Here is a 25740-nt window from a genome sequence, read left to right on the forward strand (position 1 = left end):
AGCACCAATAATACCCACCACTACTTAAAGTCAACTCTTAGAGCTCCTTCAATAGTTCCCATCCACGATAAATGATCGGGAATTTCCGATACACTACGCCATCGTATAACTTTTATTCAACTAATTAATCGATAAGACATCGAACATATTAAACTATAACGATATATTTTACCTGTCACTGATAATACTGTCGAGATGTAAATGAATGGAAATAATTAACTCTAGAAATAAGAAACAAATATGAAATTACTGCGGAAATTTTCCTTTCACTCGTGCATAATATGAAGTTTAACTTGCAGTCGGATTGATACAGCTGTTTTAAATAATATTGCTAAACAAGAGAGTGAATATGAACAAGAAACTGTAAAAATGCGAAGTTCTATCTGGAAGCCTCACATCAACCAATAGTAGGAAAATGAAGGGTTCAAAACATCATTAAGGTCACGTGTGGTTGTCATTTTGACAAGACACCAAGTCTCAATCTTCATAATTAACAATTGTTGATTTCTTTAACACAAACAATCCCAGTAATTACCATCGCGGACCCATCCGATCGAAAACAATAACCAATAAATACAAAGTTTTTTTCTTTATTTACAGTAAAATAATATAGTAAGATGTTTGATTGGTACGCTATTAGGAGATTCTATCGTGCAATCTACAAAAATGCTTGCACCATGCAATCAGATAGTACTTAAAAATTTAAGTACTTTACTAAGAAATTAACTGAAATTCCTCAAAATCGATATAAGTTGCTTCAGAATTTGTGTAATTTATTTCGAAATTTGTGTAATTTATCTTGAAATTTGTTTATTTTATCTCATTTCTTACTAATTTGCTTTTAAATAAAATACTACAAATTTAAAATAATTTATTTCGATTGTATAATTCAACTATCTATATATCAATATTATAAATTTAAAATACTCACACGAGAACCTTTGATTTTTATTCTGAAAAAACTTTTACATAAGTTTTTTTCCGTGAATCCTCAGCCCGTGATTAAAAGTCATTTAATATCACCCAAATAAATGAATTTAGGTTTTCTACTTCTTCTTTTTTTTTTTGTAAAATATTTTTCTATTTTTTATGCATTCTCCTCCCTCGATAACTCTTTGTAATTTCCAAAAATGAATTTAAAGTTTTTAAAACTTTTTTCAATGAATTTACAGTAGCCCTTCATTCAATTTATGAGAGCCTTTCACATAATTTTTTTTGGACATTCTCGTCAACTAAATCTTCGAGTCTTCGTTATTAATCTAGATATGAATTTTCACAATTATTCTATTAATTTTAGTCTTGCAATTTTCAATAACAAATCGTTGAATAAAACCTCAAACTTCTACTAAATCTTCGGATCTTTGGGTGGGTATTTTCCAGGGAAGAAAGGATGAAAGCAGGGATATCCTCTTTCTCCGTATCTCTTTGTAATGGGGGATGGAAGTGCTATCTCGGTTGTTGGACAAATCTGCGGTAGAAAGAATTAACTCATTTGCGTTTTCTTGATGATTTGCTCATATTTATCGATGGTTCTCTTAGTTTCCCATTCTGATATTGTAGAAACACTTTTGTTGTTTCACGAGTGGTCCGGTGAAATTCATCACTTATAAAAAAAAAATTAAAACCTCAAAGAACTCCTCATCGCGACTCCTCAATTCACTCCAATTCCTCGATCAAAGACAATATTATTGACGAGAACCACTTGAAATTCATTCTCTATTGAAGGAAACATGAAAAACATTTCAAATAAGAAATAGAAACGCCTAAAAACTTTCGTAAAATTGAAAGGAGAAAACAATGTAAGAATATTTACTGCAAAATACGCACACGTCCATGCAACAAGCCGGGCACAAGGCTAGTTTTAAATCGATTGATTGTACTCCATAATTGAAGGTTGACCTCGCTTGGGTTCTTCACCTGTGTTTGTGGCGCGAGTACCGGACTTTTCTACTCGCCAATCTGGCCTAACCTTTTTGGCCCAAATAATAACGGGCTGGGCTTCTAAAATGCCGTAAATTCAGTTTATTTATGGGCTTGGACATCACGTGGGCCTTTAATGGGCTTTCAGAACGAGATGAATTAATCATGTGATGGGCACGAATGATTGTCAGAGAACGCGCGAACGATTCAGCTGCGTGACAGCTAACAACGACTGCACCACAGAAATTACCGTGACAATTTTGGTAAGGCTTAAGGTGAGATTATTTTAAAATTATTTACACAATAGAATTCCATGAGTTATATGTTTTAGATTCAACTATATAATACGATACAGTTGTCAATCTAAATTTTGTGCAGGTAAAATGAAACTCACTGGAAGTATTTCATCGTAACGACTAATCCGAAGTTTTTTTGGGACATTGGCTCGAAGTTTTATGTTCTCACCAAACTAAAAAGAAAAAAAGAAAATTTTAAGCGGGAATTTGGCAAGTGACGATGTCTTTCAGTGCGCTAAAACTACTTGGATTTATCTTTCTATATGTATAGCACTAATTAAATGTCTCGAATAAAGCAAAAGTAAGAATCATCATAATTATTAAGAATCTATATATATATATATATATATAAAGTTGTAGCCTGTATAATAAATAGAGTCAGAATAATAATTTTTTAAATGGCATAAGGCCATAAAGATAAATTTATTGACTTCTTTCACAATAAATAGAGTTAGAAAGATAATTTATTAAATAGTACAAGGTTATAAAAGTAAATATTTAAATCATATAAGGCTTGCAAGGTAAAGGTAATATCCATATATATATATATATAGATAACCTTATATTATTTTGCCAAATTTAAAACTTATGTTATTTAACTACCATAAAAAATCTTATATTATTTTACTACTATTTTTCCGCCGACTAATAATTTAAGACACTTAACCTTTGATTAGCTTTTTTTTTTAAATTCTGATAATAGTCAATATAATATATCTTTAAAGACAAAAGTTCACCATATATCAATATATGAACAAACTGATGTATAAAGTATAATAGATAAATTCATCATATATATATGAACAAAATTGATGTAGCACTTACATAATCGATAGATTTAAATATATATACTGTAAAAAGTAACTAAAGGTCGCTTAGAACATTATAAATATGTATCGGAACATGTCCATTTTACAAAATGGCAAGACAATTTATAATTTATTCTATATAATATTGGTTCCCAGCTAATTAATAGAGTTTAATTCGTAAATTGACTGTTGTGAGTTCAGTTACAAAATGGCAAGACAATTTATAACGCCACACAATTTTAATAGCTCCTAGAGAATTAAAAACAAACATTCCACCACACTCCAAATAAAGAATATAATAATACATTCCAGCTTTCTAATATTTCATGTTCTTTTCTCCATTTTGCTAATTTCAATTGTTGATATTCACGTTCTACTTGAGTAATGCAACGAGGAAGCATGAGCCCAAGCAAAAAGAGAGAAGAGACTGCAGATATCGATTGGTCACTAGGTAACTTCTGCTTATTTCCTTAAATTGTTGCTTTATAATCGTGGCTCCATCTATTTTCTAGCTTTGTATTTTGTTTATATTTCACGAGGAAGCAAAAGCCCAAGAAAAAAGAAGAAAGAGACTGTAGACGTCGACTATCATTTGGTAATTTCTGTGTATTTCTGCATATTGTTGCTTTGTAAATGCGGCTTCCGTTTATTTATAACGTATTTTGTTTATATTTCACGAAATTATCATGAATGAAAGAATTGGCAAGGAGATTCATTATAATCTCCTCGGTGGAATGAAAGTAAAATATATTATTAAGAAAAATCTTCAAAATTATATTGTTACAATAATAATATATAGTTTTGCTACATTTCTGCTTCGTAAAATGGCACATTTTTCGTTTCATTATTCTGTCTTAAAAAGTTATGGTAATTAATTTTAGTTTATCATATCAAAAACTAAAATTATTTTAATCTCCGCATATGGTTACTTCTTAACATCATTTAGTATTTTTGGCCTAATATTCTAAGATATATCAAGATTTTGGCTCTTGGCCTGTAGTTTTTAACTTAAATATTCATTCCTAGGAGATATATTAAACTTATGGAAATATAGAAATTGCAAGAAAGGAACTACACACATTATAGGATTCTCATTCTATATTTTGTTAGTTTAAAACATATCGTTAAGGGTCTGTAACATTTTCCCTATGATAGGAAATAGTAGATAATGTAACATTTTGCCGTACATATAATTTAGGAAATTCTGCGGATACAAACAGAACTAATTATGATGTAAATATTGTTAAACGTCTTTGAAATGTAGAAAGGTTGCAAAAGGCAATATCTATGAATTGAATTTCGCGCGACAAATGGGCAAAAACAAATCACACACACACACACATATTCTATACAATATATAAACTGACTCCACTATGATAAATAGGCTAGATAAAGAATTTTATTAAAATCTATTTCATGCTAAACATTTCCAGAATAAAATACATTAGAAAATAAGGAATATATATTAAACTATTCCTCCATTATAAATGAGTAAAAGAACAAATACAAATTAATTTTCTAATTTATTCCTATATCTTTTATTTAAATTGCAGTTATAGAAATCAAAGTTATATTAATACCAAATTAATACTATATGTAACTGCTCAGTAAAAGCATAATCTTAGAATAAAAAATCCCACACAATAAATAAGTCATCGACATATCTGTATATATATTATTCTCACCTAATAAATAGGATTATAAAGGTAATTTTATATATAGTATAAGGGCATAAAGATAAATGTCTAAATAAACAATTGCAAATGTAATATATAAGTAGAATTAAATTAGTCAAAATGCATATAAAATAAATCATTAAATGCTCAATAATTATATTAAACAAGCACATTCTTGATTTTAAAAATATAATCTTAAAATTTATTGAGAAAAATATAATTTCTTAAAATAACATATTTATAGAAACACGTGGAAGTCATTTATTAGAATTTTTTAGAATTTGATATTTAAGAAACTATAATATCTTTTCTAAATAATATCATGTTCTTCATTCATATTTGGTATTATAGTTCATTTTCAATTATCATTAATTTGTCATTGTATGCACTAATATTTGAGTGGTTTCAATTTAATAATATATATAACTTAATGAACATTTTAATTGTAATGTCGAAATTTTTAAAAATCCATTTAAAAGTAACTACCCTAACCAATGACTCATAGGTCGCAAGTGTAAAAAGGCTAGTGTGTATATATATATATATATACATACATACATGTATATATCAGCAAAAGAAATTATTGTTCGCCCACATTATATATATACGTAGAGAAGATATATTAATTTAAATGTTAACATTTCCATTTTTAAAAAAAATTACCATTTATTTTTTATTTTTTTTATTCGTCAAGCATTATTTAATTCCCATCTACCACCATGATGTTCACATGAATGAGACGATTTGAATTATACCACATAATATTGGTGAAATTTATTTTAGGAATAATCATGCATGGCATATTTAAAAAAAGTTAAAATATATTCAAATTTAATATAATTTAAATTAATAGATATAATTTACATTAAAAATATTGTGTCTGTGCAGAGGAATTTTTTCTCTTTAGAATGGAATAATTTGTTGAATTTTATTTATTAATATGATAAGTTAAAGTATTTGGGAGACATTATTTGTAGTGCAACGGTTTGAAATTCACTGAAAGTATATTGTGGTTAGGATATGTCGATGCATGAACATGAATTAGTTTTAGCTAATAAACGAAGGCTATCTCGTGATTCACCAAAAAAGTGTTTGCGATGCACTATCTTTAAATTATTGAAGTTAAAAAAAATAAAAATTGTTGAAGTTAAAATGGATGATTTGTATATAATTGAATATAGAATAAGTATAAATAATTTTCATAATCACGTATGGATCTAGCGGAGAAAATTACACGTACAGGTAAAACCATCAAAGTTGACTCAGACTGTGGTGTAACAATCTTTCGCCAAACTACTATTATGGGTTCAGATTATATGATATCTCCTATCATACGTATAGACGAGTTTATGCGAACAGATTGCCTTCACGAGTACGTATTTTTTTAATTTATTTTTTTGTATAAGTGGGGTGTCAAATTCAAGTTATCATCTATCGGCTCGTTTCAGATGTATTGATGGTTAGATTATTGAGGTAGCAAGTAAATGTGTTGCCTAAAGAGCCATTCAGAGCCTGATGTGAAGTGAAATGCAGCGATATAACGCGAGCCAATTATTGGGCCATACTATCTGAAGATGACCCATAATGGATAATGAAGTAGCCCAAATGAGGGGACGCACGAGAGTACTAGGCCCAAACTTACCGGGCTTATGGCCCAAATGAAGTGGACGCACGAGAGTGCTCATCCTTCCTTTTTCGATTAATAGGGAGGCGAAGCGCCTAATACAATGAAATAAAAAAATCTTAATAACTAATAAAGAAGTACGAGTAATCCAATTAGGTATCGAACCTAAAATATCTTGGTTATCAGGCGATAGCGTGTACCACTATGCGATACCCTCTTTTAATAATAATGACACCAAAAATATATTGACAACGAAAAATGAGAAAAGCTGGATTTGATAATGTGGCATTAACTTCGAATTAAGATCATCAAAGCTTGAGTGTGATTCTCATAACTGGTTCCCCTCCTCCCCCCCCGGATGATCAACTTCCCGTATCTTTATATTTACCATCCCTAATCTATTCCCTTTTAAGTCCTCATCCGTAATAAAAGAGACCTTGACAATGCCAAGGAATCAACCAATCATGGTTGGTGATTGGCTGCTAAGGTGTTCCATATTATTGTATACTAGGGGCGTGCTCACATTTTATTAGTATCCGATATCATTCGATTTCATTTGATTTGTGTCATCACTATCTGATATCATTCTATTCGTGTCATCACATCACACCAAGAAAGCCATGGCCTCTGGCTTCCTAGTCTAATAGTTTCGTAATGAGTAAGTTCAATTTATTACTTCGAAACATTTCGCGAATATTTCTAGTTTCCCACTCATTAGGATTGAACTTACTTATCGAGTCATCTCTCCAGGGACAAAGCTAGGAATATCTATGGGGGGGGGGGGAATAGTCGATAGACATATTACTACAAGAAATTTCCAAAGGACAAATTAGTTAAAAATCTGCCGAGAAAAGTTGATTTCTCACAGATTTTCAATGAAAATGTTTCCTAGAAAAAACTTTCGTCGAAATTTTTTCCCATGGAGTCCGTAGGGAATTAATTGTCTCATGAGAATTCGCATTATTGCTATCTTTTATTTACTTTTTTAAAAAGAGATTAAGAAAAAGAGAGAGATACGAAACTCATCGAATCTATTGTAATATAATTTTGAAATTTTCTAATACATCAAAAACAGCCGGAATAATCACTCTTCTCCTTTTACCTACACCAAAGGAAAGAGCTCCCAAATTTACTATATACCAAAGGATGGGAAGAGAATAACATGTGGATAGTTATGTATATTGAAGAGCAAAATTAGAAAGTTTTCAAATATAAGCAGGGCAAGAAGGGCATTTTCATGATAGTTGTGAGGGCATTAATAACAAATGCATCATTAAACCCACCCCCCTCCAAAACGTAGTCCCGCCCCTAGAGATGTTGCTCTTTGGGAAATACAGTACGATGGAAGTTGTGAGTTGTGTTCGGAAGAGCCCCCAAATTTTGTCCCGTCCCTACCATCTCTCAAGATATGCAAATTTGAACTACCCAATTTCATGACCTTATGTAAGACACTCCAAGAATAGAGATTAATCGATTACACATATTCGAGCTTTTGTGAGAAACTTAATTATAGTAGAATCTACAGTGCTTCTAGAAAATTCCAACCATTAACTAAACTAAGAAATCTAACATACGTCTCTTTTGGATTCCGATCGAGCAATATTGCACTTCGCCTTCTTCATAGGAGGGCGAGGCTAAAACTCCGACGAGACTCACAAGATGATAATCTCTAATTGTCTAAATGAATCGTGTGCATCGACTATTTTAAAAGAACAAAATGAGAGGAGGAAATTCTCCTAAAATTATTTTTGGATTAAAATAAGATTAGTGGCTAATCAGATGCAATGAGTTGGGCAGGACAGTGACAGGCACAAGCCAACACATACTTAGCTAGGGTTTCCTCCATTAACTATTTAGTGCAATAATTACAATAATAAATTGACAAAACCAAAAAAAAGAAGAAGATTATTTGATGGAATTAATTATGAGCCCTCCGTTCTTATTGTCAAACAAAACCATCAACTTGTTCTGTCTGCGTCAGCATACCTCATTCCTATGTTGAAAGTTGGTAGGGAGCTGCCAATCAGAATAATTATTCAGCATTGATCTTTTAATTAATGATTTAATTACACAATTAATAATAGATTGATAATAAATAACCGTTGTAACGCGGAGGGATGGCAATGGCTTGGCTGATTTTTTATGGACTCAATTGACGAAAGTACCCTTCCTTTAGATTCCTCGTCAAGCCTGTCCCTTTTCTTGCAATTAATCAATAATAATAGAGCTTGATTCCATCTTCTCGATCATGATCGGTCCGAATTATTACTTGGTTGTCGTGTATAACTACTTAGTCCCTCTGCTAATTAGAACATCTATCGCGCGGCTGAAACGGATAGGAGTTGAAGCAAAGATGACTTTTGATGACTGATGAGGGATAAATGTTGAACAAAAGTGAAAGTATTTGAACTTTTTTTTTTTGCAAATTATGTAATTAAGATTCCAAAGGAACCTACGCAAGGATTTCCATTTTTTAAAAGAAAATTAAACATGACCGCCAAAAGTTTGGTCAATTTTACTCAATAATTTTTTTTATAAAATAAATTGATGATTAATTTTGTTAATAATTAAGTACTAAACTTCATAATTTTTTATAAAATAAATCATCAACACATGTAATTTACAAATAAATATAGATGAATATATAAAAGGTGGCCACATAAGTAAAACCGTGATCACAAAAACAAACACGTACACTAGACATATAAAGCCGATAATATATGCTTATAAAAAGATAATGATCTTGTAATATGTATAAGTGTTTAGAAAAAAAATATAATGAATAGAAAGACGATGAATAAGATGAGTTTTGTCGGGTATTTATAAAGAATTTAACACATTGAACTTGAAGCATATCATGTACTTCAATGAGTTCTTTTCGATTATTGAAGAAACTTTAAATTGTCAAAGATAATTATGCAAATAATCTAGAATAATTTTTAACATTCGTTGAATATAACATCAATAAAATATAGTATAAGTTCATTTTAACTGAAAATGAAAGGTTAATTCAAGTGGAACCGATGTTATTAAATGGAGTGATTCGAAAACATCTTACCAGAAACTGAGAGTTCTCAAATGATGCTCCCACAATTCTGCTATTCCGCTTTTATATATTATATATATAGATGGGTGTCAATAAATTAAACAGGACTACCCAGAGGATCACCTAATTAATAATAATAATAATATTATTATTATTATTAAGGTAAGATCATTTTATTATTTCTTTTCTAGGCATATGTCATTTTCCTGATAATTACCTTTTAATTAAATAATTATTTATTTAGTTCCTCCTTGCACTTGCAAATTAAGGAAAATATCGTCACACTAGCTTTTCTTAATTAGACATGTTATAGTAAATCAAAGATCTGTATATATCAACCAATAGTTCATGAAATGATTCAATCGCCTCCACATTCTCAATGCATTCCCTCGATGATAAGAAAATTGGGAAAGCGGAAACAAAAGAAATGAATTGCAAGCGAACTCGATCAAGGAACTGTTTCATGCATGAAGGGATGTTATATAAATGTCTATGGAACAAATCAAATGATTGAGTTTGGCAATAAGTGAGGATGTGGTTTCACATTGACTTGCAGCTCATTTCAAATTTTCACCCCTTTAAGAATGATCAATAATTGTCGGAAATTTTAAAATAAAATTTATATGATAGCAAAAAAATTCAAGTTGGTAAATCACATGTATCTTACATATAACTAAAAGTCTAAAACTGTTATCGGGTCCATTGCTACGGAATGAGGACACCTGTCCTTCATTTTTTTTTTCTATATTAACCCTTTTCTTTTTCCATTTTGGACATTATTTCAATAAATTTTAAATGTTTTTCATCTTTATCCCTTCTTTTGAATTCTTCTCACATAATCGCATTCTCCAAAAATATTTCAAACTTAACATATCTTATCCCCTTTTTTCTTATATTTATCATTTTTATTTCATTTTTAATATTTTCGTACAAACTTTAAATGCTTCTCATTTTTGTCCCTCCTCTTGATTTCTTAACATATCCTTCAAAAGTATTTCAAAGTTAGCATAGCTTAGCCACATATAGATTTAACTAAACACATCACATTCCTGCAAAAGTAGAGTAGAATATCATTTTAATACTCACATGTATATTTATTTCCCTCAAAATAATGCTATGCATAACTTTTGTTTAAATAAAATTAGTGGAGAAGAAACAACGAATTTGGTGCTATTAGAGTATTATAATATTTTTCATTATGATGTATCGGGTTCTAACTGATCTTGCAATTCTTTCTTCCATTTTTATTTTTATTTTTTTAAGAAAAATTTATTATCATTAAATCCTTCTCTCTACATATATATTTTTAAAGTAACAAGATAATAACAAATATATAAGATCTCAACTAATCAAACCTTACAAAAACGAAAATGTTATAAAATTGGTTAATTTCATTAAATTGATGAACTCAAGCATCTATATATTTTGAATTAATATTGTCGAAAAAAATTTTGGTTCCATATTTTACATTTGGTATTACATAGAACGGCATAGATGTTTTGCAAAAACATTGTAGTATGGTATTGTAATTCAAGAAGTAACGATATAAATATTTAATACAAAATGTTTGCAACTAGAAAAAAAGATGATAAGATTATAATGTTAATAGTATTACATATATATAGGTACATAGTTCCTTTCTTCTCTCTGCCCTTTTTTCTAACTTATTTTCTCTATTTAAATCATTCTACCTCTTAATATATAAAGCAACCTAAGAAATTAAATTTGCTTATTTAAATAGATTTCTACCCCAATACTTAAAATACAAATTTTAATATTTTTGTATTCAAATTTAGTTAATATATATAGATATATTTAAAACTTTAATACTTCATGTAAAATCCAATTATTGGAAGTTTTATTCAATAAACTAAAGTATCATACTTAAAACTAACTGAAAGTGTTAAACTAGGTTTTGATTTCAGGGAGATTTAGTATTTCGTGCTTAATAAAATATAATGGTATTTCACAAAAATAAAATAAAATAATATAATAATACTAGAAATAATAATTCTAATATATAATACTCCCACTTTGTAAGTGGACTACCGCAACGAAGTGCGGGCTAGGCCCTAGTTTAAGTATGTATTGTTATTGTACATGCGAATGGCTCTCGCAAATCTATCAATTATGATAAGCATGACCCATGTCGATTATGAAATATAATTGAAAAACACAAGTAGTTTTTACTTTTTATAGCTATATTGCGTGATAATAATTCAAATAATTTGATGCGTGTAAAGTTGATCGGCTTATGAGCAGTTGAAAATGACAAACATTCACGACAATTTCCATCCGTTCAATTATTTACCATTCATCACTGCTTATATTCAATGGGTTTGACTTTCCATCATCTCTTAAGTCGCAAATTAAACCACTTATTTCGACAATAACCGCGAATGATCTAATAAGATAATGACGGGATCCGATTCTATATCAATTGTTCTGCACTTCCATTATGAAAGTTATGCTAACTGCTGTGCTGGGAGAGCTCCATTAACCATAAAATTTTATGTTCCGATGAACTAGCTCGAATTTTGAAAGACGTGAAATAAAAGTTACCATCTATCTATCTATCCCGCACAAAAAAGAAAAAAAGAAAAAGAAAGAAAGGAATTATACCAACGACTCAACGAGAGGAAGAGATTCTAAAGGGCAATTAAATCGTGGGGTCCGTCGCGTTGTTTAGGCGTCGCACAAATTTATTATTATTATTATTTTTGAAATGATTTTACAATATTTATTGTTAAGGAGGCCAACCAATGGGGGTCCGTTACGTAAGCACACGTCGTTTTCCCTTCCCCATCATGCGCGTGGCAAAGAGCCAAACCAAACGCTTTCAATTCTTTACCTCTCCCTACCCATTTGTCTTAATTTTCTATTATTTTATTATTATCGATTCGGTTAGAATGACTCCAAATCGCAAATGTCAAAACTAAGAAGAGCCATCTCCAAGGTGTTCGAAATAAGCTGTCCAAACTTTTTGATTCTGTCAGTATATACAATACAATTCCATTAAAATACATGTCGCGGACAAAGGAGATGTAAGTATATCGACACATGCTCGCTTAGGAATTTAAATGAAAATATTAGACTCATGAATTTATCTTATAATTGAAAAAATGAAAAGTATAATCGTAAGTATTCAATGGAGTAAAATTAACATGGTACTATATAAATTTAATGATCAAATAACCGTGGCGGTTATTTAATAACTTCTATGATTTTAAGTGGGTAATTGTCCACCGAAGCCGGGAACGAAATGGCGCCGCCGCCACCCCCACTACGGGATAATCCAGGAGGGAATTGGGAATTTAGGGATGAATCCAGCCTCGGATTCCGCGGATGAAATGGATCCAATAATTGTCGGACAGCGTATCGGAGCGTGCCACGTGGGTATCCTATAGATTCCGACGTACAATATATATATATATAATTTAACCTTTACCGGCTGGGCGGCGAGTTTCGGTTGTTCGCTGTCGTATGTGTGTGTGCTGCGAAAGCAAGTTGCTCCTCAACCTCCCAGCTAGCTCACAGCCCAGCCGAGCCGGCATTCAAGCCGTACTCGAAACTCTTCAGATCTTCCATCGAACACCTCACATGCTCCGATGCAGGTGTGGGCCCCACAGAAGCGAGCCAGACAGAGGGAGCATGATCCGGGAGCACCGAGTGCGTCTTGAGCCAATCAGATCACTGGAGGATGACGTCACGCGACAGCTCGGCAGAAGACCCCCCCGACCGAACAAAAATATCGTTAAAGATGAGAGAGAGAGAGAGATAATGGGGGAAGCGACCATCTGGTAGATGGAGTATGCGACAAAATCCTCTCCTCCACTTATTATTATTATTATTATTATTGTTGTTGTTTCCTCCGCAGCCCCCACAGGCCCAGCGTCCCCTTTCGCCACGGAAATGAACGCTTTTATTATTATCCACGGCGAAAGGACGGAGATGCCCCCGCGTTGGGCTGACTCCGCCGGGGGCATTTCTGACTTTTGGCACATCCCGTCCCCTTCCACAGAAAACGGACTGCGCGGGGCTGTGCCTGGCACAAGGAAGGTAGCTGATGTCAAGTCCGCTGCCTCCGGTGGGCCCGAATTACACAGTGGTCTCGTGTTTTTGATATTTATTTCCAGTGCCATTTACTACAAAATAATGTTAAATCTTCCGAGTTCTCGATGTAGAGTAACATTCTCTTTAGATTTGCTTGATTTCATCTTCTTACGCTATGAAAAGCCGAGGGATCTGCACATACGATTGAAAGTAGTGCTTAAAATGGACTCCTTCTGACATCATTCTGAACTCGTTCACCTTAGTTATGATGTTCCAGCTAATTACTATGTCCTTTCTGAGTAGGACTGAACTCAATACCCTAGTAATAAGATAACATCAAAAAAGAACTGAATCTTGATGGATCGACTGATAAGGCGAGTGGAGCACTGACTTATTCGGGGGGCCATCTTCTTTTTCCATGATGCCTTTTGACTAGTGTTGCTAAATAATCCTAAACGCTAAACTCACTTGAGTGCCGAGCATAAGACTAATGGATATCAAGTCACCGGAATCAAAATTTCCACATATGAGAAGGCATACTTATTAGTCAATTATCATTCTTGTTATGACCTCAATAAGTTAAACAAACATGGGATCCATCTGGTCGTTCCGCAGTCTAGACTCGGGCAGTATCACCTCAGCTACCGTCGAGCCGCTCCCGCAAGCCGACGCTTACGTGGGCATTTCGGACATTTCGTAGGGCCGTCGCTTTCCGCGAAAAGTAGGCGATGATGCCCAGGTGGGGAAGCCAGGCAGAGGCATTGATATTGGAGAAGAATACTGCGGGGGCATTTCTGGCATTCACGATCAAAATACTCAATTCAATGAGACATTTTTGGCCATCTCAGAAATCAGAGCTCCCCAAATTAAACAGTTTCCCATTTATTTATTCTTTTTTATTATTATAAATTATTATTTCCCTAATTACTCTCTCTCTCTCTCTCCATGTAAGCATTTTCCTTCCACTTGGTTCCGTCTCCGTTCTCCATTTTCTCTGTCATGTGTTTGGTGGATGTTCTTCCTCGGCGGGATGTATTGCTCCTCAGATCTCCTGAGTCCGTATTCAAGGTGATTCTCCCTTCACCCTTCTCTCCCTGGACTGTCCTCACATGGACAAGTACACCGCTTACTTCGCTTCACCCAGCTATGACATCACCAATCTCCCTCCTCTATCCCTTCCGTATCCGAGATTCATGCCCTGTGAAAACAGGGCAGGGTCCGTGTCAAATGTCAATCAAGGTTTTTGAGCTGAATTCGTGTGTCGACGGATTCGGGTTCCGTAATTCGTTTGATAATATCTCGCGCCCTTGTTGAATTTTCAACTCTTTTAACTTGTTTGTTTGGGTTTAAATTTTGTGGAGGGACATTCATGAATTGCTGTTCCTGAGGTGGGTTTGGTTTGTTTCTTGTTTTCTTGGACGTTTTTGGCCGATTTGTGCATTGAATCTTATATGCGAAGATAGGTGTGGGTTCTGATGCTGTATCTTTCTTGGTCTGGTTTTTGCTTGTCAGCTTGCATCCTACTTTGTCCAAGAAAAATTCTATCAAAAACTACAGATCCGATATTAGATTCTTATTCAGATTGTCATTCTGTGGTATAGCAAAAAACTACATGAACTTGTAAACACGGGAATGGTAATATGATTTGGCCCTTGTTTATCGTAGTTTCTGAAGGGAGGTCAAAAAGGTGAATCCTTTCTGGCTGGTCAATGAAATTTCTGGTCCTTTTTTGAGCTCCTGCCTGGATCCTTGCGCTTGTGCCGGACAAATCTTCTCTTTGTCATTACATTTTTATCGGGGGCATCGGAAGAGACAATTATTTTTGAAAAATTATGTCTGAGTTGTTATATGTTTTAGAGATTACTGATGAAACTGAAAGTAAACCAGAGTTGAACCCAGCTGAATGTTCCGGCCTCTCGTATTTGGCCTATTACCATAAAGCCTCAGGAGCTGAAATTATCCAATATTTCAGGTTTTTAAATGCTTCATATGATTTTTACTATGTGAGTTCAATAAGGTTTGTAAACATCTGCACCACACTTTTGAAGATCTTACCATATGTGTTTAAATTCTACCTTTATTGGCTGTTTGATTAGGCAGATAAGATCTATAGTTTTGAAATTGATGTTCCTCATTACCTTCTGTTTTGTATAGTTTAAAAACTGAATATTCATTGTTCGTATTTTGTTTTTCAGATTTGATGAAGCTGGACAAAAAATCAGTAGGGAGCACAAGAAGTTGTGAAGATTTTTCGCCCATCCAAACTGTCCTAATAAAAGGCTTCTATCCTAGAAACGTGATAAGATATCCCTGGAATATAAGTTTGCTGAACTTCAGGATCTAGTGCAGTGCAAATTACTAAGATGGATAGGTCAGACACTTCGGGCTTTGTAAGTGGTGGTTGCCGGAATGATGCTATTTGTTCGCCCTCTTGCTTTGGTGTATAGAACCACTAGCACAGGGTAATAGCGACTTCTCTGCCTCTTGGACATTTTTTATTTCCTGTGCTCTGCCATACTTGTATAGCAAATAAAAGATGGATCTTAACAAGAAGAGTGCGCTGTTTTGCCACGAGATGGTACAAATGGACTACTTTGGGGACACAACTCTGCGTTTGAACTGCCTTGGTTATGGAGGCGTCAACACATCAAGACTTGGCAATAATCCCGACTGTCCTCGGGCTAAGTTCTCGGACTTATCCGACGATGGGTGTGGGTTGGTTCTTGGATTAGGTCCCACAGCGAGCGCGTTTTATGATGGTTTCAGTGTTAGTAATAAGGTAAAAGGATTGGGTGCATTGTCATCACAGAATTTAGCTTCTGAGGGTGATTCGATACTGAAGCTTGGGCTCTCTGGAGTGACAAGGGAAGCTGCCGGCCTGCTGGAGGGTTCTGTCACTGCAGAGAATAACTGCAACACATCTCCAAACAACCACAAAGATGGTGATAGGTTGTTGATCCCTGTCATTGATGAGGGTTCCACCTCGGCAAAGAAATCAGGTGGGTACATGCCATCTCTTCTCTTAGCGCCGAGAATCGATGGCGGCAAGTTGCTGCACACACAGGAACTACTGGAGTTTGGGACAAGACCACACTGTCCTTTACAATCGCAAATGAGCTGTGACCTGTCTGCCTCGACAGAGATTTCGATGGGTGCTGTCTCCGAGCAAACGACCACCATCACATCTTCAGACCATAGGACGGGCAGCTCAAAGAAATGCAAGTTTATAGGATGCTCAAAGGGAGCGAGGGGCGCATCAGGCTTGTGCATTGGCCATGGGGGCGGGCAGAGGTGCCAGAAGCCCGGTTGCAACAAGGGCGCAGAGAGTCGAACGGCCTATTGCAAAGCACATGGTGGGGGAAGGAGATGCCAGCATCTAGGGTGCACGAAAAGTGCTGAGGGAAAGACGGATTATTGCATTGCGCATGGTGGGGGAAGGCGATGTGGGCACCCAGGCGGATGCAAGAAGGCTGCCCGGGGAAAGTCAGGCCTCTGTATAAGGCACGGTGGGGGGAAACGGTGTAAGATGGAGGGCTGCACCCGGAGTGCCGAAGGACAAGCAGGCCTCTGCATATCTCACGGCGGGGGCCGCCGTTGCCAGTTCCCAGACTGCAAGAAAGGTGCTCAGGGGAGCACAATGTATTGCAAGTCCCATGGCGGTGGGAAGAGGTGTATATTTGCAGGATGCACCAAGGGAGCAGAAGGGAGTACGCCACTATGCAAGGGGCATGGTGGAGGGAAGCGGTGCCTCTTTGATGGTGGGGGTATATGTCCTAAGAGTGTCCATGGAGGGACAAACTTCTGTGTGCCCACGGTGGAGGGAAGCGTTGTGCTGTGCCAGGTTGCACAAAGAGTGCGCGGGGCCGAACTGACTGCTGTGTCAGGCATGGGGGAGGGAAGCGGTGCAAGTATGTGGGATGCGGGAAAAGCGCACAGGGAAGCACTGACTTCTGCAAGGCACATGGTGGCGGAAAGAGGTGCATTTGGCCTGAGGGCAAGTGTGAGAAATTTGCCAGGGGAAAGAGTGGCCTCTGTGCTGCGCACTGCAGCATGGCCCAGGGCGGGAGACCAACCGATCAGGGCTCATCGGGCCTGGTCTCTTTCATGGACTTGTCTCTGCTTCTTCCACGAGTTTTGACAACAACCGGTCATCCTCAGGAGTCAGCATTGCTTCCGACTGCATTGAGTCGCTCAAGAGGCCTCTCGAGAGGCAGCATCTCATTCCTCCACAGGTCTTGGTCCCTCTCTCGATGAAGTCCTCTTCATCCTTCTCTGCTTTCCACGGTACTGAGAAGTCAGGGGAACGAAGCCCCTCCTTGATCAAGGGCTTCGACTCCATGATCCCTGAGGGGAGGGTCCATGGTGGAGGCCTCATGTCTCTCCTTGGAGGAAATCTTGAGAACGCGATTGGCGGAACGTAGAAGGCCCGAGCTGCCAGAAGGCTTACATTCACTCTGCGTTGTGTTCCTCACCTCAGATTGTATACAAATGTTCATCTGTTCCATGTTTTCTGTGTTCACTGTGTAGTGGTCTGTACGAGTTAGCAGGAGACTCGCGTATGGTTTGTTGTTGTGCTGCTGTGTTCTTGTATGTGATTGGTTATATCTGGTGAATATTTAAGCACCCGAGCGAAGCCGGGACCCGCCGAATAAGAGCAGGTGGCTGCATTCTTGGGATGGTACCATGTGATTTCCTCAGGCTTTCCTTGTAAATAGTTCATTTCGTCATGTTTAGAGAGTGCGCGACCAGAATGGACACATTTTTTCTGCTTCAAGCATTCTGTAAGGATACCTCTGGTAGGCATGAACGCAATGGAATGAAATCGAATGAATATTTCATCATTCTACCACATCTCCTTATTTGATGAAACTTTTGTATTTTCTTTTTTCATTCATTTATATTCCTTCAAAATAGTTATGTAAGGCTCATTCCTCCATTTCATATTTTATACAATTATCATATATTTGCTCTTTTTTTTGTGTGAATATCATTTTTTTTCTTTTAATTTATATATCTAACAATATATAGAGGATGGCATATGAGTAAATAATGTTAATTCTTTAAATTAGACTTCTTCATATTATGAAGCTGAAATAGAAATCACCATTTTAATATCATTATATTTCACTCTATGTAATCTATTTTATTCCATTTCATTCTAACCTATCGAACATCAGCATAAAATCTTATATTTAAGAAGGAATAAACTAATAATAAATAAATGATTGTGAAATACATAGATGGCAACACAAATCCTGCTACATCATTAAGAAGCAACAAATACAAAACCTGCGGAGGGTGCTCGAAAACGTCAGTTCTCGTATGTTGTTTGAGCACCTTATTCGAAAGCTAATCCAAACCTCTGTAACTTTTCTTTTACATAAGTTCGACAACCGCCTCGCCGCCCATCCTTGTAAATAGAGTAAGGATATCTTGAAATACCGACATATTTCTTTCTCATCTCGACGCTCTTTTTACATTTTCTATTTGATACTTGACGATATCATTATACACTCTGATTTTAGTATCTTGTAAATGAGGTATTGATTTGATCTCGACTACAATATAGGCTCACAATCAAATCAAAATAGATTTTCCTTCTTTTTAATGAGATTAAAAAAATTATACAAAAGAGAAAAAAATTTAAAGAAAAGGGAAAAAAATCGAAAAAGAAAATAAATTTTCATATCTCCCCTCGTCGTCTCCTTCCCTCCTTCCGCTTGCGGACGCAAAATATAAAAAGGCGAGAAGCAGGGGAGCGATGGAGACCGGAGGTTCCTCTCTACTCACCGACTTCACTTCACTCGTCTCTCTCTCTCTCTCTCTCTCTCTCTCTCTGCTACATTTTCTTTCTCGCGCCAAATTTCGAAAGTCCTATCTCTATCTCTCTCTGAGTTAGCTTCGTGATTCCTGCTGCATATCGTACGTCCGCCATAGCAGTGATCAGCACGTTCTCGTCTCATTCCAGGTATGATCGCCCGGAAAATCTCCACAGATTTCTCTTTTATGGTCAATGCCATGCTTTCTAGGGCCAGTTCTGATCGAACTCTTCGATTTTGCTCGTTCCCTCGCTTGCAATGGCAGAGTGCTCAAAATCCGGCGGGAACTTCGGAATTCAACTTGTTCTCCCCGAGGATTTAGGTAAACGGTGACGCGAGTTTGGTCAAAGCTAATTTGAGTGGAGTTGCTTGAGAGTGATCGAGTCCGTGCATGGCTGTGCAGTAAATTCCAGCAATTTCGGCGTCTGGTGCTTCAATGTTGAATCTTAAAGCTGTATTCTTTGTACGATACATATATCCTGATTGATTGTATCGGTTTCATTGATTGTCTTTCTCTTGAATGGATTAATTGTGATTATTAAATGGCATTGACTCTCTGTATGTTATGCACATTAACTGCTGGCAATTAATTTGTTAACGTCGCGAGTATTGATACCATGGACGATGAAGCAGCATGAAGTTAATGGAAATTATGTCTCTCTCATCTCTCTTATTATCAAACAGGAAAAGCAAAGAACGCAGGTTTTGTATATTGCTTCCCAAAACAGAGCTAAAGATCTTTCTTTTATCCCATTACCTTTTTGTTTGATATCAAAGAATGGGAAAAGATGTAATTGGATTGACTCATGCATCTCTGATTCATACTGGCAGCTGGCAGAAGAGATCATCTCTAAGGTTGTTCATATATTTGGCCTTTTGCGAGAATCTACGTGAATAATCTTGAAATGGCCATAAACGTGGCCTTGCTTGCATGTGTATCACTTTCTAAGTGGGATATCGATCACCTTCTTCCAAGGATTTGCATTTCCCGTTCCTTAGATTTAAGAATTCTGAATGTAGTCTCTCTCTCTAATTTCAGCTTTAATTTATGCAAAAAAAATTTCGGAAGTTGATCACGCGTAATAATTTGGAACTTTCTCTTCATTTGTGCAAACACAGGAGCAGGATGGACAACCTTTACGGCAACAGCCCCAGATTCGGAAAGGTGATCGCTTTACCGGGAAATATGCCCATGAGTACAGCGGTGTATAGTCATCCGTCAACTGAGAGAGGCCGCCATAAATCTTTTGCAAAGACTCCGACTTGTGATCCATATTCATCAAGGTACGGCAACCTGATGAAGTTGCTGCAATCCAAGTCACCTTCCTCGGTGTTGGATAATATTGGTCCCATGACACCACTGAAGCTTAACATGGAGGAGGACACTTTGGTAATGGATGGTATTCCAGTAGAATCAAGCAGCGGAGGATCATCTTCGGGCAACAGTCACAGTAGAAGACCAGTGTATCGAGCTGTGGAAGACAATATATGCAGCTTCCCAGTTACTAAACCTCGCGTGAGTGTCTATCTCATTCTCATGATTTCTGGCATTTTTCTCACCAAACAGTGATATCATTCTTTGCTGTGAGGATAAAATTCCTCATCATTCAGTGTTTTATGGTTGTAAAATTTGCTTCTATGAATTCATCTCCTTTTGCATTGAGTTCACCAAAATTTTTGAATTCTTACAAGATAATCTTCATTATTTTCTACTTTGAAAGATGCCTCAACCATATAAATGAATATTGTTGGAGCAGATCCTCAATCTGAAGGTTAATAGGGCCTATTCTCTGTGAAGGTTCTAACCATCTGTTGCTAAACTGGCAGCTTTCATACAGAGAAAAGTAATAGTTTTATGTGGATTGTTCTTTCTATACATAAGATCTAAGAGAGATGAGAGTTTTCTTAGAAGAGCGAGAGAAGCTGTTTGGTTGTTCGGACTGCTTATGGTGGAGTTGCTTATCATAGCTATAGAGGAAAATGAGCTGAGGGATCCATTGGCTTTTCTCTTGCCTTCTAAAGGGCTAGATTTACCAGCTAAAGGGCTGTTTAGGTCTTAAGCACGAGGGGCAGGGCATTGTCCTGCATGCGGTAAACTCAGGAAAGCAATTTTCTTCTCCATACATTGTGAGAGAGTGAACTTCAAACGGATGTCTCCTTTAAGCCGTGCCTTAGCATTGGAATTTTTTATATCTGTCAAAGCTGAGAGGACTGATATATATAGATTCTGGATCAATTTATATAGAGCCGGTGCCATATATCGTGGTTTTTTAAAACTAAACTGAAATCTATGCTGCAGTTGATTCGTGGAAAAGAAGAGCAGCAGCATCCCTCTCGTCTATCTGTCAAGAATAACTCTCCTGAGGTAGTTAAGCAGTCAACATATTAGTCCATGCTTGTCATTGTACAGTACCATTTCGGAAAGATTTCTCTATAACTATATAATTGCATTAAGATGCTATTAAGCAGATGTACGTATAATATGATAGTGAGCATTCATGTCTTCCGACAAATCTGCCGAATCATACACTTGCATTCTCTGTAATTTTAGTGAAGTAAAGGGGCAAGTTTGACCCCACTGAAATTCTGCATATTTGGAAGACTACTTTCCGGCTGAATCAAGAACTAAATGTATGATATTATCGTCTCAACATCAGTGTTTACTGGCTTTTATTTCCCAGGCAGTCTTACGCGCAGCTGCTGAGCTAGAAGCACCAAAAACTGTGGCAGCTCCACCTTCAAGACCAGCACAAACTCACAAGTCACCTAACATAAAAGTTCCCACCCGGGATTGGTCACCTCTGGATGATGGAATAGTGGTTGACTCACCTTCCCGATCCCAGGAAGACATCCATCCGTACATTCACCGCTTCATGCATGAGCCAAGATCCATTAGGAGGTTACCTGTCTTCACTGAGATAACCCGCCAATAGAAGCCTCTTGGCTCGAATAGACCTCATTGGTCCGCTGCAATTCTTCCGAGTTTTCCTTTGAACCTCTTCCCCATCCCTCTCTGTTTGAGCATTGACATTCCAGCCTCTGTTACTGCTCCTTACGTATGTAGGATATGACAATTTAAAACCCGGGTTCTCCTCTTCCATGTATAATAACACGAGCCATGTAGGTAGCGACCTTCTTCTTCTTCTTGTTTTTTTTTTTTTTTTTGGTGGACGGGAGGTTTATTCTACAGTTTTATGTGCTCGAGAATTTTATGACGCCGGAAAAGACAGAATCTTCTTTTTGCTAGACAGATTTGTTTTCCCCTTCGAATACAAAGGTACGTTAGTCTTTCAGATGATTCAAGTCTGTTTCTATGCGCCAAACTTGCAGATGCAGCATTCTTCATGGTTTATAGTCGCTGGATTTATCTGCAGGAAAGAGAAGTCAGTAGAGTCCATAGCTGACGTGGCACATGATGAGGCGTTATCCTTCCAGCATATATGGATAAGCCTATTATCAACCTGCGAAGGGACAGAGCCTCTTACAGCAATCAGGCAATGAGAGAAATTTTCTAGGATTTATCCTCAAATTTGTTTTCTTTTTGGTATCGGAATATCAATTCATTTTCGTAGAAACCCGGAATTTCCTTCTTTGTATCTTCCAAACATTCACTTTCCATGTGGAGTCACCTTCTCGATTGGATTTGGATCCTTCTCCTATGGGCTCTGCTCTGTTCTTCTAACATGAATTTATGGCTCTGATTGAGCTCCCACTGCTTGCGAAGCCGGAGCCGATGATCTGTGCATTCCATTTGGTTCCTCTGGCAATTTAGTCCGATATCCAGTGCTCACTGAGTTTCCTTTTAGTCAGTGTAGCACTTCGAAGCTTCGTTTCGATGACATTCATACGCTCCCCTCACTTTTTGAACCCTTCTTGCTTTTCTCCCCATCAGTCATCCACCCGCCATTTCGCATTCCAAATCAGAGCCCAAACAGCCCCGCAGGTTACCGTGACAGCCCCACAATCCTCATCAGACCCGAATCCTGGAGTCATTGTCATTGGGGCGGGCCTGGCTGGGTTAGCAGCGGCGACCCGCCTAACCTCCGAGAGGATCCCATTTCTGCTGCTCGAAGCATCCGACTCTGTTGGCGGGCGGGTTAAGACCGACCTTATTGATGGGTTCCTCCTCGACCGAGGCTTCCAGATATTCATCACTGCCTACCCTGAAGCTCGAAAACTCCTGGACTACAGCTCCCTAGACCTGCAAAAATTCTACTCTGGTGCGCTCGTTTACTATGATGGCCAGTTCCACACTGTGGCTGACCCTGTTCGCCACTTCTGGGACTCTCTTGGTTCCCTAACTAACCAGATCGGGTCTATTCCTGATAAGCTGCGGATTGGCTTGACCCGGCTTCAGGTCCTTGGCAAGTCTGATGAGGAAATTTTGAGTGCGAGTGAGGAGCCCACCATTGATATGTTGATGAAACTCGGGTTTTCGGATGCAATAGTGGATCGGTTCTTTAGGCCATTCTTTGGAGGGATTTTCTTCGACCGGGAACTCGGGACAACCTCGAGATTATTCAATTTCATCTTCAAGTGTCTTGCACTAGGTGATAATACTCTTCCTGCTAGAGGAATTAGCGCAATTCCTGAGCAACTGGCACAGAAACTTTCTCCCAATTCGATTGTATTCAACAAGAGAGTAGTGTCGATTGAGTCCGAAGAATCGGGTTTGCCAGGAGTGAGATTAGAAAATGGAGAATTACTGAGAAGCAAGTTTGGGGTGATAGTTGCAGTTGAGGAACCTGAATCTTTTAAGCTCTTGGCAGGAAAGGATAAACCCGAGGCAGCCCCGAGAAAGCCGGTTCGAAGCACAGTCTGCCTGTACTTCTCGGCGGACCGGGGCCAGATCCCGATTCAAGACCCAGTCCTACTCCTAAACGGATCAGGCAAGGGGATTGTCAACAACATGTTCTGTGCAACCAATGTAGCCTCATCCTATGGCCCGCCCAATAAGGCGCTCATATCAGTGTCACTGATCGGGCTGTTTGAGGATCTCTCCGACAACGATCTCACGGGTCAGGTTTTACGGGAGCTATCAGGATGGTTCGGGGAGAAGATTGTGAGGTCTTGGAAGCACCTCAGGACTTACCGGATTGGGTTCGCTCAGCCAAATCAGTGTCCGCCCACCGACCTGATGAAGAACCCGAGGGACAGGCCGGGTGTCTATGTTTGCGGTGATTATATGACTTCTGCTACTTTCGACGGGGCTTTGGTTTCGGGAAGGATGGCTGTCGAGGCTTTGCTCAAAGACAAAGCCATTTCCCGGATTTGATGTTACTTTGTCCTTCTGACTAATCCTTCTCCATATAATATGTACAATAATTCCCAGAAATGAAATGCTTGGCCTTCTTTAACGACGTTTGCGGTACGCTCGTGTCCATTCTATCATACAACTCGAGATGAATCGGACCCAGAAACCAGCAGGCTGAATGACGAGATTCATCTATGCTTGCAATAAACAAGATTGGTGATTCAGATATAGTCACTCCGGGAACAGTTTACATACAGCATGCAATAGATATATCGAGCCCCTCCTCCGCTCGACTCATGTCCCTCGAGGAAATTCAAGTGGCTTCCCAGTTGGTTTCCCCATCCCCTGATCTCTCATCATTGCTGTAAATGCAATCGCTGCAGGCCACGCCTCTGTAGGCATACATTGAAGCTGAGAATCTGAGATCAGAAGAGCGTGAGCCCTGTCAGATCTCAGCCAAGGAAATCATCATCAAAGTGGAGTGTAAGTACTGCCCAATCCTTAGTCGCAGAAGCAGCTGCTGTACTTTTGGCCTTACGTTTCAGCCCTAAACAAAGTTGGTGTCGAAAAAGGATTGGAACAACTAAAACACTGCCCCTTAGGAAATTAGGACTATCGTTTTTTTCCCCGACATTATTAAGCTCCTCTCTAATTATTTCATGGAATGGAAATGTACTTGAATCCCTCGTGATCGTAACCGTCAAACCACATGATCTAGGACAACTTAAAAGTTTTAGATCGAATCTTAATTTTCATTCTTTTGTTATGTTTGATGGTAGATGTTTATAGTGGTTATGAATGAAACTCATACTATTCACTAAAAATAGAAAAAAGCTGGTAAAATCTAAATAAGTAATGCATGCTGGCAAAGTTTCAAGAGGGTTTAACGAATAAGTTGGTATCTTCATCCAAATCCAAACCATTAGCTGCCGAAGTAGTCGTAATGACTTGTATATGTATGTTCCAATCCATTAGAAAAATGTAAGATCTAAATATGGTAAATCCGGATTTATAGATCAAGTACAATAGTTATTTGGAAAAATCTAAATATGTAGTTTCGAGAGGTACCATTTAAGCAAACTCCTATTTTCTTTGGAGAATCAATCAAAGAGGGAGTGGCCAGATTCTTGAGCTTTGGCTCCGATTTGTATTAAAAAAAGAAAAAAGAACAAAAAAGCATTGTTATCAGAACCGGACCGGACCGGCCGGTTCGACCGGTCGGACCGGGAACCGGCACCAAGTC

At 37.3% G+C, this 25740-nt stretch overlaps 2 protein-coding genes and 1 pseudogene across 2 annotated transcripts; all 3 read left to right on the forward strand.

The window, feature by feature from the left end:
• Positions 1–14334: 14334 nt before the first annotated feature.
• On the forward strand, positions 14335–18273 carry LOC116195692 (annotated as a pseudogene).
• An 851-nt stretch (positions 18274–19124) lies between these two features.
• Positions 19125–22206, forward strand: LOC116193756. Its single transcript, XM_031522504.1, has 5 exons — positions 19125–19392; positions 19509–19565; positions 20363–20759; positions 21543–21608; positions 21925–22206. The coding sequence occupies exons 3-5, from the start codon at positions 20370–20372 to the stop codon at positions 22174–22176; spliced, it is 708 nt and encodes a 235-aa protein (XP_031378364.1). The 5' UTR covers positions 19125–19392; positions 19509–19565; positions 20363–20369; the 3' UTR covers positions 22177–22206.
• A 173-nt stretch (positions 22207–22379) lies between these two features.
• LOC116193755 (15-cis-phytoene desaturase, chloroplastic/chromoplastic) lies at positions 22380–24603 on the forward strand. Its single transcript, XM_031522503.1, has 2 exons — positions 22380–22520; positions 22618–24603. The coding sequence occupies exon 2, from the start codon at positions 23079–23081 to the stop codon at positions 24516–24518; it is 1440 nt and encodes a 479-aa protein (XP_031378363.1). The 5' UTR covers positions 22380–22520; positions 22618–23078; the 3' UTR covers positions 24519–24603.
• Positions 24604–25740: the final 1137 nt, after the last annotated feature.

This window comes from Punica granatum, chromosome 2 (assembly GCF_007655135.1).
Source record: "Punica granatum isolate Tunisia-2019 chromosome 2, ASM765513v2, whole genome shotgun sequence".
Classification (NCBI taxonomy): Eukaryota; Viridiplantae; Streptophyta; class Magnoliopsida; order Myrtales; family Lythraceae; genus Punica; species Punica granatum.

What these genes read in the sequence shown, in the direction of transcription:
- LOC116193756 (XM_031522504.1), top strand. Translation starts at nt 20,370, where the DNA reads ATGGACAACCTTTACGGCAACAGCCCCAGATTCGGAAAGGTGATCGCT. An exon ending in TCCCAGTTACTAAACCTCGC is followed by an intron (nt 20,760 to 21,542) that starts GTGAGTGTCTAT and finishes TCTATGCTGCAG; the next exon opens with TTGATTCGTGGAAAAGAAGA. An exon ending in TCAAGAATAACTCTCCTGAG is followed by an intron (nt 21,609 to 21,924) that starts GTAGTTAAGCAG and finishes TTTATTTCCCAG; the next exon opens with GCAGTCTTACGCGCAGCTGC.
- LOC116193755 (XM_031522503.1), top strand. Translation starts at nt 23,079, where the DNA reads ATGACATTCATACGCTCCCCTCACTTTTTGAACCCTTCTTGCTTTTCT.